Below are 18,035 nucleotides of genomic sequence, written 5' to 3'. Positions count from 1 at the left end.
TTTTGCTTACTCTGCAAATTGGTTTGAAAACTCAACTTGGAGATATCCTATTCCTGCTGCAGAGCAGCAGGCCACTGTTATAGCTGATTTCAAAAGATGAGAATTGTATGCTGTTTTGTACTGCTTGAATACTGGAGTGTTCAACAAATATTTGCGAATCGTGTGTGTGTGTGTGCACACACGCACACACATATACAAATATTTATCATGTTTCTGACACAGTGTTGGGAATGAGATGAGCAAAACAGAAACATTACCTCTCATTCAACTCGCCAGTTTAATGTCTGAGATAGGCATTAAATAATCACACAGACACTTTGCTTTATAGTTGATAAGTGCCACAAAAAAAAAAAAAAAAAAAAAGGCCTGGGAAGAGTGTTTAGCAAAGTAATCCAGTTCTTAATGGGGAGGAACAGGGGTCATGAATGGTCATTGGAAAAGTGACTATTAAGATGAGCTTAAAAGAATGAGAAAAGCCAGGCGTCATGGCGCACACTTATAATCCCCGCGCTTGGGAGGCAGAGACAGGAGGAACGCGCTGGTTCGGAGCCAGCGCCTCGCTGGCTTAAGAGAACCTGTTTCCAAATTAAAAAAAATAAAAAATAGGTCTGGGTGTGTAGCCCCGAAGTAGAAGGGCTTCCAGGAACCCTAGTACCACAAAAAGAAGAAGAAGAAGAAGAAGAAGAAGAAGAAGAAGAAGAAGAAGAAGAAGAAGAAGAAGAAGAAGAAGAAGAAGAAACTCCGTAAAGCATGGCAGAAATAATATTCCAGGCTTATGATAATGAACTTAGGTGCAAAGATCTGAATCAAGAAAGAACTTGGGGCTCTTGAGCAATTCATATAATATAACCATTGCTTAAAGAGGAAAGGAGATGAGACAGATACAAGCAGGTGCCAAACCTTCACTTAGAAGGTTTGCCCCGCAGTTAGTTATCTTTTTACTACAAAGATTTATACTTGTAGTTACATAAAGTTGCTCCTTGACTCTTCTGTGGGACTTTTCTTCTGGATCAGAATTGTTTTCACTTTCCCTTTGTTTACTACTGACATTTTTCTGAATTCTTTGAACTTTCTCATAGTGGTTTGTTGTATTCTTTGGCTTATCTTTGCTCTAGTCCTTCAAAATGTGACCCTTTATCAAGGTGTATATCCTTGAGCATATAGTCCCCTCTGCAGCCTTCATAGGAGAGTTCATCTATGTCAATTACTTGCTTACATCTTTTCTTTGTGGATGATTTTTCAATCAACGTATCTTATAGTGGCCTTGCTTCTCCAAGCCCAAATCAGCCATTTCAGCATTTACCTGGACTACCAAAATCCTATAATACCCATTTCGGATAGCAATCTCCTTTTGAATTCTCTCTGATATCCCATAGCTTATGTTTCATGGCTATATATGTCATTCTTTTTGATAGGCCTTGTCTTATGGTATTTGAGGAATTACATGTTTTATATATCCTACAAAATTATATGATGCAGTAAATATATTTTAACATTTCCTCATCTATTCCATGCTGTACAGATAGTCATTCAAAAAATTCTTTGAGCCAGGTGTGGCACATGCTTGTAATTCCAGTACATGGAAGGGTGAGACAGGAGGATCGCAGATTCAAAGCTCACTTCAGCTACTTAGTGAGGCTCTCAGCAATTTAGTAAGACCCTACTTTCAAATAAAAAATGAAATAGCCTAGCGTGGTGGCACACACTTGTAATCCCAGCATTCGGGAAGCTGAAAGAGTAGGATCATGGTTCACAGACAGCCTCAACTACTTAGTGAGGCCCTTTGCAACTCAATGAGACCCTGGTTTTTTTAATGCAGTACTGGGGATGGAACCCAGAGCATTCTACCTCTGAGCTCTATCCCCAAGTACCCTATTTTTTATTCTTTATTTTGAAATAATGTCATAAATAAACATATCAAGCCCACTCTTAAGTATTTGGGGGCCACCAAAATAAAACATTCTGTGGAGGATAAGAAAATAATGTCTTAGTAAAATTTAAAAGAGGTGAGGTCAATTTCCATTTAGAATAGGAATGGCTTCCCATAAGAAACATATAATCTGAAGTAACTGGTTATTAACACTAAGACAGTTTGAAGTAACTGGTTATTGGAAGATCTAGAGAAATATTTGAGGCAGATCCCTCTGCCTCAAATAACAAGCCTAAAGACTGAAGATGGGGACAGTGTTGGCAAGTTGCAGGAACAATAACTGTTTGGCTGGATTGAGAAAAGGAAAGTGTTTAAATGAGATTGGAGGTCTAAAATGCACCCAGATCAAATGCTCTGAGAAGTTAGGGGCCGGTGTTTGTATTAAATTTAAAATGATCACTCAAGTACATATTTTGTAGTGTATACCTCCTCATAGGCCCCAACAGCTCAGATTAATATCAGTTTATTCACTTATTTCCTTGGCACTCTGCACTTGCATTTCCTCTTTATAGCTTATTTGGGGAATGAGTTGATTACTAATGAAATGGTTCCAGAATATCAACCCCATGAGGACTGGGACTGGATCTTATTTACCACGAGAGTCACTGTTTGGGTCCTTTGGCTAATTATCCTTTTCACAGATGTGATCAGGAGAGAGTCATTGTGACTGAGCAACATAAAAGTGAATGTCCTAGTGATAGTTGGGTCATTAGCATTATTGTTTGATGTAAAATATATACAGTATAAATGGGATATGTTCTAAAAGAAAGACTATTGGGCAGTGCAAAACTGATTCTGGTTTTTGTTTTTGTTTGTTTTTGTTTTAATTAGCTGAGCCATTTCAAGTAAATCAATTCAGTGTGGTAATTTTTTTTCCCCAGTACTGGGGATGGAACCCAGGGGCATTCTACCTCATTCTACCTCGAAGCTACACCCCCAGCCCTATTTTATATTCTTTATTTTGAAACAGGGTCTCACTGAGTTGTGAATGGCCTCCTAAGTAGCTGAGGCTGTCAGCAAACCTTGATCCTCCAATCCCTGCCTCCCTACAAGCCTACAAGCGTGGGCCACCACACCCAGCAGTGTGGTAAATATTTTTGAGAGCCAGTTATATTTGTTACATTGTTCCATGTCCTTCATTGAGAAATTTGGACTTTGTAATACTTTTGCCTTGGAATACTGCATACTATAACTTTATTTTCAGTTAGATTTCTGGTAACTTTCATCTAAAACACAAAACCAAAACTTATGGAAAAAATGTTTATAAGCAGTAAGGAAATAGCTGTCGTAAATCTGCACTTTGCATGGCAAAGAATAGGAACAGACTTTATTCCATGGCCTTTTGTCTTGGAATTGTGTTTAAAATTAGAGTAACTAACAAGTTTAAGTGTCTCTTTTCTTCTGGCACCTTCACCTTTCCTGTGTAGCAGTTTAAAAGCTGGTGATGGAAAGCTGTTAGGTTGACATTCTGTAAACTGGCAGTTGACAGGAGAGAAGAAAGAATCACCAAATAGAAAATGAGAGGTGTCTCAGGGAAATTGAGTAAATGAAAAGCCAAGCCTTTGCTGTAGCCTTTTCAAGCTTCAGTATATTAGTAGATATAATTAATGCATCAAAAAAGGCTTTAAAGTTTGGTTTTTGTACTCTGTTCTATGTCAGAAAGTGTAACTCCATTGTAGAAGGATTTTTTTTTTTTTTTTTTTTTTTTTTTTTTTGGTGGTGGTCCTGGGGTTCCTGGAAGCCCTTCTACCTCCGGGTTACACTCCCAAACCTATTTTATACTTTTTATTTGGAAACAGGGTCTTGTAAACGAGTGCGGCTGGCTTCAAACCTGCACGATCCTCCTATCTCCACCTCCCAAGTGCGGGGATTACAAGTGTGCGCCACCACGCCCAGCTGTAGAAGGATTTTTATAAAAATTGTTAAAAGTGCATTTCAAATCATAGAGTCTACTCACGCTAGTTAAAAGCCCTATACAAACACATTTTTTAAAGAATTTGAAGGTGATAGGATCTTACTGACTTAAGTGGTGATTTCTCTATTGTAAGACCTCAGTATTGCTTCAGTTCCTTAGGATACTGGTCAAAATGAGAACACACCCACATTTAGGAACCCAGTAAATGGAGAAACAGGATTGATTCCTGATTGCCCTGATGGTTTTCCAGCTCTTCTCTCATTGGCATTCTGGAAGTTTGCAGTGAATGACCTTAAGGAAGTTAAATGGTTAAAACTTTCAGGTGGAATAGTTGGAGGAGACAAATGAGAGCTTACTGCAATCTTTTCAATTTACTAAATTAAAACAAATAAAGCAAAACCAGCAGTGTTTTTAAGGGAATTTACCATCTCACCCTTTAGATAGCTTAACTTTGAACTGTTTCTTAGTGTAGTCTTGGTAATGAGCTATTCATTCATCTGTAAAGGTTATAATTGGGACTCTGGGTTTGGGGACTTCTAAAACTTTGATTAGTATGCTATATTTGAATGAACTTACAAAATTTGATAACAGAAATACACTATTTTATGACTATTGACATGAATATATGAGAGATTTTAAAAATTAAGGTAAAGTCTAAGACTGGAAAATAATGCCACTATATTATAATTATTTTTATCTTTTAAAATATCCTAGGTAGGAGCCAGGCATGATGGCACAAGCCTGTAATCCTAGTTCTTGGGAGGCTGAGACGGGAAGATCATAGGTTCACAGCTAACCTCAGCACTTAGCAAGGCATTCCAAAACTTAGTGAGAACCTGTTCCAAATTATAAATAAAACAGAGCTGGGGATGTGGCTTGGAAGTAGAACTCTTCTGGGTTCAATCCCCAACACCATAAATAAGTAAAATAAAGTATCCCAAGTAACCTTTAGTACTTCCTGTATAACTATATAGCACACCAGTAATACAGGGAACCACAAATATCCCATGTTCAGACTTCCCAAATGTAAAAGAAAATTAGTTAACTTTCATATAGTTATTCTCATAAACTTTTTCCTTTGAAATGTCTAATTATATAAACCTTAAAGAATTTAATGTAAGCCAAAGACTAAAATCTTTGGCTTTTAAATCATAATAAGCAACATTTAAGGTTTTTGGTGTCTGAAAGTGGGGAAAAATATTTTCTTATAGGATTCTGGGATTATTCTTAAATTACTGTCTTTTTCTTGTTTGTTTTCTCTTGAATATATAGTGGATTTTTCCAGAGGCTACATAATGTGTATTGTTCTAGGAGACTGAATGCATAAGCTGTATGTTAGGGACTGAATGTTTTTCTGAAAATTCATGTATTGAAGCCCTAACCCCCAGTGTGGCAGTATTTTGAGATGAGGCCTCAAACAGATGATTAAAGTTAAATAAGATCATAAAGGTGGGATCTGGATTCAACAGAATCTGTCTTTATATGAAGAGATATCTGAGAGCTCTTTCTCTCTCCAAGGAAGCAGAAAAAAAGCCCTTTGAATGTACAGCAAGATAGTGGCCACCTACATATCAAAAGAAGAGGTCTCACGACAAAACCTACCTATCAGGCACCATAATCTTGAACTCCCTAGCCTAAAGAACTATGAGAAGTCAATTTCTGTTGGTTAAGCCATCAACAAGTCTGTAATATTCTGTTTTAGCAGGATACGCAAACTAAAACAACAGACATTAAAGATACCTGTTACACAAGGCCTGGGTTCTAATACTAGCACCAAAAGAGAGATTTGTAAAAATGAAAAATAATTTTTTTGTTTTGGAAAATAAAGATATATTTTATTTAAAATGCTATTTGAGCCGGACGTGGTGGTGCACACTTGTAATCCCAGCATTCGGGAGGCTAAGACTAGAGGATTGTGGTTTGCGGACGGCCTCAGCTACTTAGTGAGGCCCTCTGCAACTTAGTGAGACCCCATTTCAAATTAAAGAATTAAAAAAAAAAAAAAACTAGGGCAGAGAGTATAGCTTGGAGGTCAAATGCCCCCGGGTTCCAGCCCCAACCCCAGTACTTAGGAGGCTTAGACAGGAGAATTTCAGGTCCATGGCCAGCCTCAGCTTCTTAGTGAGGCCCTCTGCAACTTAGTGAGACCCTGTTTCAAAATAAGGAATACAAAATAGGTAGGGCTGAAGGTGTGTAGCTCAGAGGTAGAATGTTCTGGGTTAAACCCCAAGTACCACACATGCAAAATAGTGCTGTTTGTATTAACAAAATGGGATTGTTGTTCTATAGTGAATTAATGAATAACCTTTCCCATTTTATTTATAATGTAAATTAAATTAATGGATATAGCCCATATAAACAAAAAAGCTATTTGGATCATTAATAATTTTTAAGAGAATAAAGAGGTCATGAGATCAAAAGCAAAAGTCTGAAAATAATATTTATTCCTTCCTGGTTACTCATTGTTACACTGCAGGACTGAGCGTAGGTAGTGTTTCTTTTGACTGGAGCAGACTTAACATCTGTGGTGGGTAGAGTGAGTAGTATCTACCCAAATATGTATGTCCAGGTGGAACCTCAAAATATAACTTTATTTGGAAATAGTCTTTATAGACATAATTAGTTAAGGACCTTGAGAAGAAATCATCCTAAATTTAGGGTGGGCTCAAAGTCCAGTGACTAGAGTCAAGAGAAAAGAAAGGATGATTTGGACAAGGAGGGACATGGGGGAGAAGGCCATATAAGGAAGGGAGCAGAGACTAGAGTTAAGCTCCCCAAGCAACACTGGGGCCACCAGAAGCTGGACAAAGTGAGAAAATTCTTGCCTCTGGCCTTCAGAAGAAGCATAGTCCTGCTCATACCTTGATCTTGGACTTCTAGGTTTGTGAACAGATAGATTCTATTGTACTTACCCATCAAGTTTTTAATGGTTCGTAATGGTAGTCATGGGGAATGAATATAGCAATGTTGGACTTAACCCCAGGAGAAAAAAATGATAGGAACTCCCCACCTCCCTTTCACTTAGCATCCCACTTTCAGGGAGAAGTGTTTCTATTCAAAATTACCCATCTTTTCTACCAAGAAGTCTTGCCTCAGCTAAGTGCCAGGAAGGAAGCATCTGATATTTTAAAACATGAAGATGAAAATAGATTTAGCCTAAAAGATATATAGACATTTGCATTTTAAGAGGAACTGGTTAACCTAGAAAAATGCTAATTGCTAAAATGGTTCAGAAAATTTAGAGTGGATATTGCTAACTACTAGACTGGATTATTTGGTGAATGAAGGGGAGCTGAAATTAAGTATGTAATATTTAGTGCTCTTTAAAGGAAAGTTAAAATAGTGTAATGGATATCAATCATTAAATTGCCTTGACTGTTTGTTATCTATTATATACAGGTCCAAAAATTTATAGTTTTAATTCTGCAAATGATTCTGGTGGTCCTGCAAATCTGGATAAATCTATTTTGAAAGTGAGTAACCAAGGTTTTGAGTCATTTCGAGAACTGTTTCATTTTTTTAAAAATCTTTTATTCTTAAATATAAGAAAATGATGGGATAGTTTAAGTTTTTGTAAATTAAAAAACTGATCTTTTCACTAAATAGAAATAAATTATACGCCATTACTCTCTTCTACTTTATATTTTAGGCATGTTAATTGTTCCCCCAAATCAATCAAGCTTTTGCCCATATGTCCTTGCCCTCACATTCCCCGTTTGACTTGTACCTCTGTAACCCCCATGAAATCCTTCATAATACTCAAAGTATCTTTTTAAAGCCTTGTCATGCTAGGTTATCATTTGTCTTTGTATGTGTCTCCTGGCCAGAATAAGTTCCTGAAGTATATTTTTTTAGTTTATTTCATAGTAGGCATTCAGTTAAGTGCTAAAGAAAAGATACTTGTTATAGGTAGATGCTTGTGTATTCGTAAAGTTAAAAATATAGAAAAAACAAAAGGTAAAATCGCTACTAGGAAAAAAGGAATTAAACTCTGGAAACCAAAGGAATCTACACAGCCTATAAATATGAAATTTGATATGCCCCTTTTTCAGCGTAGCATTCATTCTGTCAGGCTTCATGCTCAGGCTGGTTTATATTAAAGAAAATTTCTAAGCTCCATCTCCAAGGAACTTCTAAATTACTGAATTTCTGATTCAGTAATTTAGGTTAGTGCATAGCAATCAGTCTTTGTCATAGCAACCCAAGTGTGGTCCAAGGATAATGTCTTGAGACATTGGCCTGGAGAGGCTTTATAAGAAGATATTTATTTATTTATTTATTTTATTTATTCTTCTTGTCATTTGCTATCTTCTTGCTTTTCCCATATCCCATTTTTTTCATAAGTATGTGGTAGGAATGTAGTAAAAAATAAAAAGATAATTACTATATTTGCTTTTAGTTGAAATTTGGGGCTTGGTTTGCAGTAATAGAGAAACTATGTATACTTCTAATTTTTAATAATTTAGCTTCTAATTGATATGACCTTTTTGGCCCCAACAGGTTGTAATTAATAACAAACTAGAGCAAAGAATTATTGGAGTGATAAATGAGCATAAAAGACAAAATAATGACAAGGGAGTGATTTCTGGAAGACTTACTGCCAAAAAGTTACAGGTATTTTGCAAACCATTTTTAAGTTTCTTAGTTTTAGTGGGGGTTTTTGTTGTTGTTTTTTGTGGGTTGTTTTGTTTTGTTTTGTTTTGTTTTTTGGTGGTACTGGGGATGGAAACCAAGGGCCTCCTACCTCCGGGCTACACTCTCAGACCTATTTTATATTTTATTTGGAAACAGGGTCTCTTAAGCCAGCTGAGGCTGGCTTCAAACCTGCACGATCCTTCTGTCTCAGCCTCCCAAGCACGGGGATTACAAGCACGTGGCACCATGCCTGGCTTAGTGGGATATTTTTAAGACAACTCCCCATATTAGATAAAAATGACTTTTTCAGCTTCCTTTAAGATATCATAGATGGTTTCTGTCTTCAAAAATAAATAGGGAATTGTGCCTTGTACAAGTGCACATGTTAAATGGTGATATTGAAACTAAGTTATATTCTCATAATCATGTTATATTGAACATCTTATTTGTTAGAATCTATGCCAGATTTTCTCAAAAGACTTGAGGCTTATAAAGATGACAAGTATATAGTCTAAAGTCCCTTATTATTAAGTAACATAGTGAACAGAATCTGGATTTGAACCCAATTCTCTTTAACGCTAAAGATTATTTTGTAGAAAGTACATTAAAATGGCTTTATCTTAACTGAGCACAGATGGCATAGCTTTAATTGCAGTAGTTTAGAGGCTAAGACAGAAAGATTGTAGGTTTGAGGCCAGCGTGGTAACTTAGTGAGACCCTATTTTTCAAAGTAAAAAATAAAAGGGCTGGAGGTATAGCTCTGTGGTAGAAGTTCCCTGGATTTAATCGCCAGTAACCTTCCCCTAAATGCTTTATCTATAAAGATGTTCACTGAAGCACTGCTTATAATAAAAAGAAAAAATATCTTAAGTGTTCAGATACTGGAAAAATTATAATTAAATTATGATATATCTATTCAGTGGCATATTCTGTAAATATTAAAAGTATTGAAGAAGGCTGAGACAAGAGGATCACAGGTTCCCACTCAGCCTCAGCAATTTAGTAAGGCCCTCTGCAATTTAGTGAAACGGGAATGAAAATACCATTTGTGATTTATTACTGATACTCTCACGTGCTATAACAGAAAACCGAAGAGTGGGAAGGGTAAAGATATTCTAAGAAAATTTAGGAGCCTAATTTAGTGAGGGTGAAGTACACACCAAATAGGAGACAAAATAAAATACAGCTGGGGGTATAACTCAGAGGTAGAATGCCCCTGGCTTCAATCCCCAGTAACACACACACACACACACACACACACACACTCTGAAGAGCTGGGTGCAATGGCACATGCTCACAATCCTAGTATTTAGGAGGCTGAGATAGGAGGATTTCAAGTTCACAGCCAGCCATAGCGACTTGGTATGCATTTGACAATGTAGTAAGACCCTGTGTAAAAAAGTAATTAAATAGGTCTGGGATAGGGCCGGGTGTGGTGGTGCACGCTTGTAATCCCCGCACTTGGGAGGCGGAGACAGGAAGATTGTGCAGGTTTGAAGCCAGCGCACTGGCTTAAGAGACCCTGTTTCAAAAATATAAAGTAGGACTGGGAGTGTAGCCCGGAGGTAGAAGGGCTTCCAGGAACCCCAATACCACCACCAAAAAAAAAAAAAAAAATAGGTCTGGGATATAGATCAGGTAGAATGCCCCTGGTATCATCCCTAGTACCACACAAAAAAGTACTGAATAATTGTTTCTAATAATTTGGGAAGATACTTATAATATTGAAATTTTTTTTATAAAATTATAAATTACTGAAAGGAAACATACTACACTATCAATATTTGGATAGTCAGAAAAGGATCTTCTTATCCTCAATCACTGTAAATCTATCACATATATTTATAATGTACCAATGAAAATTAATTTAAAATATAAGTATATATATATAAAACTCTCAATTTCTCACTATAATGAGCACATTTAATTTAACTTTTAACTGGAGGAAAGAGGTTTATATATTTTTTTTTCTATTTTTTTGGTGGTACTGGGGTTCCTGGAAATCCTTCTACCTCCGGGCTACACTCCCAGACCCGTTTTTATATTTTTATTTGGAAACAGGGTCTCTTAGGCCAGCAAGGCTGACTTCAAACCTGCGCGATCCGCCTGTCTCCGCCTCCCAAGCGTGGGGATTACAAGCGTGCGCCACCACACCCGGCCTTTTTTGAGGATGGAGGTATGGAGCATTGAACCTAGAGCCTTGTCCATCCTAAGCATGTGCTTTAGCACTGAGCTACATTTCCAGTTCCCCCCAAAAAAAGTTAGTTTTGAAATTATTGTTTCTGTCAGTTTCTGGTTTAAAACAAAGAATAAAATTAGGAATGAAAGAAAAGAAAATGGATAAATGTGACCGTTGTACTTCTTTTTCATAGGATTTATACATGGCTTTACAAGCATTTTCATTTAAGACTAAGGACATTGAAGATGCCATGACCAATACATTGTTGCATGGAGGTGATCTTCATTCTGCCTTGGACTGGCTCTGTTTAAACCTTTCAGATGGTAAATAGTATTGTCATTCAATGCCTTTCATTTCTAAAACTTTTTGAAATAGTTTTAGTATTTGTTTCAATCTTTTCACTTGTCCTTAAATTTTTTCACAAACTATTTACTTTTAAAATGTTCTTACTTTTATCTATTCTTTTCAGTATATTTTCCTAAGAGGTGTGCTCTATACAAAAAAAAAATTGTCTTTTGTTTGTTGCTTTCTGTTGTTTATGGTTTTTTTTATAGTGTACTTAACATAATAGATTCTCAAACTTTGGCTCTCTCTCCTGGCAGTTTTTTCTGTTTGGAGTTTAGCTATTAGGGCTGTCCTTGAATAAATAATATTTGATTAAGCAGAGTGTCGTGGTTATAATCTTTGGCAAGAACCTGGAATGAAAATACCGTTTGTGATTTATTACTGATACTCCCACATGCTGTAAACAGAAAGTCAAAGAGTGGGAAGGATAAAGATATTCTTAAGAAAATTTAGGAGCCTAATGTAGTGAGGGGGAAGTACACACCAAATAGAAGGGGACTAGCTATGATTTGATGAGTCAACCTGCTTGTGGTTTGACAAATAAAACCAGGTTCATCATAGAATATCTATTCTTAGGAGATGAAGCATAGAAGAAAATTAGGTGCTCTAAGGCTTGGCAGGGTGCATGTATGTGCATGATGAAGAGTTGTGTGTTTTATGTACTATATGCATGTTTATTTTCAACACAGTTTGGTTTTTTCTTAAGATGCACTCCCTGAAGGATTCAGTCAAGAATTTGAAGAGCAACAACCTAAAAATAGGCCAAAATTCCAGTCTCTTCAAATGCAAGCCACTATTTCACCTCCATTGCAAACTAAAACTAAAAAACAGGAAGAAGACCCTAAGACTCAGGTAATTTAAGAATTAACATTTAAGCTGTGTGCAGTGGCCAGTACTTGGCAGTGTCAATACTTGGGAGGCTGAGACAGGAGGATCTCAGGTAGGAAGCCAGCCTCAACAACTTAGCAAGACCCTATTTCAAAGTTAAAAGGGCTAGGAGTGTAGCTCAGAGGTAGAACACCCCTGGGTTCAACCCACAGTACCAAAAACTAAGAAAAGGAATTAACATTAGAGTTGTATAACAAAACCAAAATGAAACACATATAATTATAAGAATATAAATATGTTTCTTTTAATATTTTTTTACTTCTTAAAAATAACTACATGGCTTGCCAGACTTTTCTGTCACTGTCTCACTTATCTGTTATGGTGTAACAAGCCACTCAAACCAACAGTTTATTATTTCTCATGATTCTGTTCCATGTGGGCCAGGCTCAGCTGGACAATTCTTCTGTTCCAGGAGGTGTTTCTCAGGGCTAGAAGACTTAAAATGGCTCCTTCACTCACATGACAGGTTCCTCAGCTGGAGACTAGTCAGGGATCCCTTTCACCATCTACATCATTAGCTTGGGTTTCCTCGCATCTGATGGTCTCTGAGGAGTCAGACTTCTTACATTGCATCTGACTTCTAAGAGCAAGTACAGTTGTGTTTCAATATCTGTAAGAGACAGATTTGTTTTCTCTTCCTAGCCAAAAAAGGAAGAAAAAAAAATGGAAGTAAACATGAAAGAGTGGATTTTACGTTATGCTGAACAACAAAATGAAGACGAGAAGAGTGAGACTTCTAAAAGTTTAGAAGAGGAGGAAAAATTTGACCCTGTGAGTAGAAATTTATATTAAGCTACCAGGTGACTATTCTAGGCAAGATATTTAATGGTTTTTATCTGTAGTTTCCTCGTTTGTCAATTGGAGAAATACCTTTAGGGACTGATATGAAGATTAAACAAAATAACAAGTAAATAGAAACTTAACAAAGAGTAATTGCTAGATGGATGTTAATTACATTTTCTCCTGTTTAAAGAGATAATCATCAAATATTTTTGAGTGTTATATATAAGGAATAGGCTAAATTATTTAAGTAGATTTTTGGTGTGTGATACTATGGATGGAACCCAGGAGCATTGTACTTCTGAGCTACACCCCAGCCCTATTTGTTATTCTTTATTTTGAACAGGGTCTCACTGAGTTGCAAAGGGCCTCACTAAGTAGCTGAGGCTGTTCGCAAAGGGATCCTCCTGTCTCCGCCTCCCAAATGCTGTGATTGCAAGCCTGCATCACCACACCCGGCAATTTTTTTTTTAAGGCAAGATATGTTTCCCTACAGAGTAAGCTCATAGTCTGGAAAGAAAAATAGATATCATAAGATAAAATACTTGAGAGAATGAACTTAAAAAAGAAAAAATGTTTATTTTGAATCAGGATTTTAGGGTTTTCAGTCTATGGTCTGTTGGCTCCATTGTTTTTGGACCTGTAGTGAGGCAGAATATCATGATGGGAGTGCTTGATTGAGGAGCTGCTGACCTTGTGGTAGATGGAAAGCAAAAGAAAGGAAGGGACTAGGGTTCCAATATCCCCTTCAAGGTTGTGCCTCCAGTGACCTCACTTCCTTCTAGTATGCCCTACCTTCTACTGGTTCCACGAGCAGAGGCTAATGGCCAAACCTTTAGCATATTGGCCTTTGGGAGGCATCTAAAACCCAAGATTAACAGTGAAAAAGGCAAATTATAGGAAGAAAACATTGCACCACATATATCTGACAAGGAACTTCCATCAACAAATATATAAAGAACTTTTTATAACAGACACCTCCCAAAAGTAGACAAATAGATGGCCAGTAAAAATACGTTCAGTATCCCTAGTCATTAGAGAGATGAAAATGATAACTATAATGAAGTATCACTGTATCCATCAAAATATCCAAAATTTAAAAGATCAGTAATACCAGGGGTTACAAAGAATATAGAGCAACTGGAAAACTCAGCTCTTACTAATGGGAGTGTGAATGGTATGACCACTTTGGAAAACAGTTGGCCCTTTCTCATCAAGTTAAACATATGTCTATGGGGGGGACACCAAGTACTGTCTGAATGTATTCCATTTTCAGTATGATCCACATAAAAAATAAAAAAACTTAGCCGGGCATGGTGCTGCACGCTGTAATCCCCGTGCTTGGGAGGCAGAGACAGGAGAATCGTGCTGGTTCGAAGCCAGCCTCGCTGGCTTAAAAGACCGTGTTTCCAATGAAAAATATAAAATGGGTCTGGGAGTATACCCCGGATGTAGAAGGGTTTCCAGGAACTCCAGTAGCACCAAAAAAAAACAAGAAATAAAAATAAAAAAATTAAAGCATTTTATAATTTAAAAAATATATGCTTACCAAATGACCCAGCAATTGCATTTATAGATATGTACTTATGAAAAACAAAAACATTGTACACAAAATTTATAGTTGCCAAACACCACAAATAACCCATTTCTGTCAATAGGCAAATGGATAAACAAATTGTGGGTAGACTCTGTAGACGAGCACATGTAATAGGATGAACTCATTTGTGTAAAAGAAAAGCATATATACAGACACATATTTCAATTCTTATATTTGTAAAAACACACAGGAAACTTTTACTAGTGATTAGAACTAGGAAGGTGAGAAACTTCTTTTTTAAACTTTTCCTTACATATAAAATTTTAGTAGTGTGCCTGTATTAAAATCATATAAATAGAAACCTGTAGTGCAATATAAGTCTACTTTGGGATTCAGAGAATTATGGAAGCATTTGGTCAGAACTTTAAAGAAATGAGATTTGAAGGATACATAGATTTCAAACAAGAAAAAAAATGAAAATAAGATAGGATAGGTAAAATAAGCTGAACAAGAGTAAAGAGGTAGAATTGTACAAGGAGCTTGTGAATATTAAGAAAATAAGTTATACACATACAAAATTAAAAGTTATAGGTGAATACTCCCAGATAGGAGTAAACAGATGAGTCTACCTGAAACTAAAAGATTCAGAAAGTGAATTTGACAACTATATGATAAAGAGCCATTGGTTTGGGGGCAGTTGGTTGACTTGCAAGAATTTGACATTTTAGGACAAGTTTAGTGATATTCAATGTAGTTTGGAAAATTGATTGGCATTCAAGGTGATTTGTACCCTACCCATTTTGGTACGGATTACACTTGTTCAGATGTGAAGTAATAACCAAAATTTGAAAGACAGACATTTTAAAGCAAAAATCAGTGACTTACTGAATATAAAGGCTAAGGAACATTTCTGCAGTGAGTAAATACAAACAGCCAGTCAACACACAAAAAGATGTCCACCTCATTAATCTCTAGGGAAATGCAAATCAAAACCGTAACAATACAGCTATACCACTTCTGGGTATCTTTCAAAAGGGACTAAAATCAGAATTACAGTAATATATGCATATGCATGTTCATAGCAACACAGTTCACAATAGACAAATTAAGAGACCAACCTAGGTGTCCATCAACAGATGAATGGATTAAAAAATTATGGGATATCCACATAATGGAATTCTATTCAGCAAAAAAGAACAAATTCACATTATTTGAATGAAAGTGGATGAACCTGGAGAACATTATGTTAAGTGAGATTAGCCAGTCACAGAAAGTGAAGGATCATATGTTTTCTCTAGGGGAAGGGGATGATCAATGAAAGAATCACTTCTACATTATGTCCATATGTGAGAATACCAGCGTCAATATCGATGCCCTGTATGGGGAAGAGGGAGGTTGGGGAGGGAGCTGGTGGAAAGCCCACCAAGTGCTGTGTGCATGTATGTCACTCTCACTGTGATTTACATTATGATGTGAGACTATAATCTACCAAAGGAAGTATATAAAAACAAAATTAAAATTAAAACCATTCTTTGCTTATTAAAAAAAAGCAAGATATCACTCCTCACCTGTTAAGATGGCTACTATAAAAAAAAAACTGTTGATAAAGATGTGGACATTTGAGCTTTTTATGTTGTTGGAGAATATAAAATGAAGCAGTCACTATAGTTTGGCACTTCCTCAAAAAATTGAAAAGGGAATTCCGCTATTATCTAGCAATTCCATTTCTGGGTATATATTCAAAAGAATTAAAAACAGAGTCTTAGAAGAGATATTTGTACACCATGTTGATATCAGCATTATCTACAGTACCTAAAATGTGAAAGCAACTCAGTGTCAGACAACAGAAGAGTATGTAAAATCTTGTATGTATGTGCAAATGAGAAATTATTCAGCCTTTAAAATGGAAGAAAATCTGGCACCTGTGAAAACACAGACAGACCTTGAAGACATGATGCTAAGAGAAATAAGCCAGTCACACACAAAAAGCAAACACTATAAGATTTAACTTATATGAGGTACCAGGTGTAGTCAAATTCATAGAGATAACAAAAAAATAGTGGTTGCCAGCTGCTAGTGAAGGAAGGGGAATGGGAGTTACTATTTACTGAGTATAACATTTCAGTTTTGTCACATGAAGAGGATTCTGGAGATGGACTATGATTGTGAAGGTTGCACAGCTGTATGAATATACTTAATACCACTAAACTATATGTTTAAAAATGATTAAGATGCCAAGTGTGGTGGCACACACTTGTAATCCCAGCATTCAGGAAGCTGAGACTGGAAGATTGCGGTTCGTGGACAGCCTCAGCTACTTAGTGAGGACCTCCGCGACTTAGTGAGACCCTGTCTCAAAATAAAGAATAAAAAATAGAGCAGAGGGTGTAGCTCGAAGGTCGAATGACCCTGAGTTCCATCCTGCAAAAAAAAAAAAAAAAGGTTAAGATATTAAATTTTGTTGGGGAAATACTGTTAAGGAGCAAAGCTGGCAAGAGATACACAGGTAGACCGGGCATGGTGGCACACGCTTGTAATCCCCGCACTTGGGAGGCGGAGACAGGAGGATCGTGCAGGTTCGAAGCCAGGCGTGCTGGCTTAAGAGACTCTGTTTCCAAATAAAAATATAAAATAGGTCTGGGAGTGTAGCCCGGAGGTAGAAGGGCTTCCAGGAACCCCAGGACCACCGAGAGAGAGAGAGAGAGAGAGAGAGAGAGAGAGAGAGAGAGAGGGAGAGAGAGAGAGAGAGAGAGGTGCACAGGTGGAACAATGGTGGCGGCAATACTTTATATAATAAGATGGAATGATACATATGATTTGGGTGAATTTGAGGAGATAGTTAAGCCTCCTGTTATAGCATTGTGATGTTTGTCTCTATGGCCCCAGAATTGAACTTCTTAGAATTGTACTTTCTTAGTTGTCTTTTTTCCCATCTGCTAAACAGTTGAAATTTGTAATAGTACCACATATGCCATCATCTTCTCCACCACATGCTTTTTATGTTTATAATCTATCATTTATTAGCCTAAAACAGTAATTGAGTTTTTCCACTCTGTAATTATTGCTCAGCAGAGTCATGTCCTTGAGTTTTGCCACATCCGCTTTATTCACAGAAGCCTTTTCTTTTAAAGTCTCTTTCATCTGTTTTATTTCTCTAAAACATAGATTTGTTGAATCAAAAGATAAAATCTAAAGACCATAAATTTTGACTAGAGATGAGCTAATCTTGTTCTTCTTTTTATTTTCTCCACATTGCTTTATTTGGAACAGAATGAAAGGTACTTGCATCTTGCAGGTAAACTTCTAGATGCAAAGGAGCAAGCAGCTACCTTTAAACTAGAAAAAAACAAGCAGGGCCAAAAAGAAGCTCAAGAAAAAATAAGGAAATTTCAAAGAGGTAAACACTTTTAAATTCTTAGCTTTAGAAGTGTAATTGTCAAGCCAGGCGTGGTGACGCACAGCTGAGATTGGATTGCAGTTCGCGGACAGCCTCAGATTATTTCGTGAGGCCCTTTGCATCTTAGCGAGATCCTATTTCAAAATAAAGAATAAAAAAAAAATAGGGCAGGAGGTGTAGCTCAGAGGTCAAATGCCCCTGGGTTCCATTCCCAAACCCAAAAAAAAAAAAAAAAAGAAATTGTCAAAGCCGGACGTGGTGACGCATGCTTGTAATCCCAGCATTTGGGAGGCTGAGACAGGAGGATCACAATTCGCGGACAGCCTAAGCTACTTAGTGAGGCTCTTTGCAACTCAGTGAGACCCTGTTTCAAAATAAAGAATAAAAAATAGCGCTGGGGAGAGGTATAATGCCCCTGGGTTCCATCTC

The 18,035-nt window shown here is 36.9% G+C and overlaps 1 protein-coding gene across 1 annotated transcript in view; it reads left to right on the top strand.

The window, feature by feature from the left end:
- The window catches only part of DHX29 (DExH-box helicase 29), a gene marked incomplete at both ends in the record, with an annotated part of 59,635 nt that overhangs the window by 632 nt on the left and 40,968 nt on the right, over nucleotides 1-18,035 (top strand). The window contains 6 exons of the mRNA XM_080702949.1: nucleotides 7,245-7,318; nucleotides 8,346-8,459; nucleotides 10,853-10,982; nucleotides 11,711-11,856; nucleotides 12,535-12,663; nucleotides 17,480-17,606. Of these exons, the coding sequence (XP_080559075.1) occupies nucleotides 7,245-7,318; nucleotides 8,346-8,459; nucleotides 10,853-10,982; nucleotides 11,711-11,856; nucleotides 12,535-12,663; nucleotides 17,480-17,606 (720 nt within the window). The remainder of the gene's footprint in view (nucleotides 1-7,244; nucleotides 7,319-8,345; nucleotides 8,460-10,852; nucleotides 10,983-11,710; nucleotides 11,857-12,534; nucleotides 12,664-17,479; nucleotides 17,607-18,035) is intronic.

The sequence above is a fragment of the Muscardinus avellanarius genome (genome assembly GCF_963383645.1).
Source record: "Muscardinus avellanarius genome assembly, chromosome: 1".
In the NCBI taxonomy this organism is placed as follows: Eukaryota; Metazoa; Chordata; class Mammalia; order Rodentia; family Gliridae; genus Muscardinus; species Muscardinus avellanarius.
The sequence above is the reverse complement of the archived record's forward strand: the minus strand, read 5'-3'. Positions and strand labels throughout refer to the sequence as shown.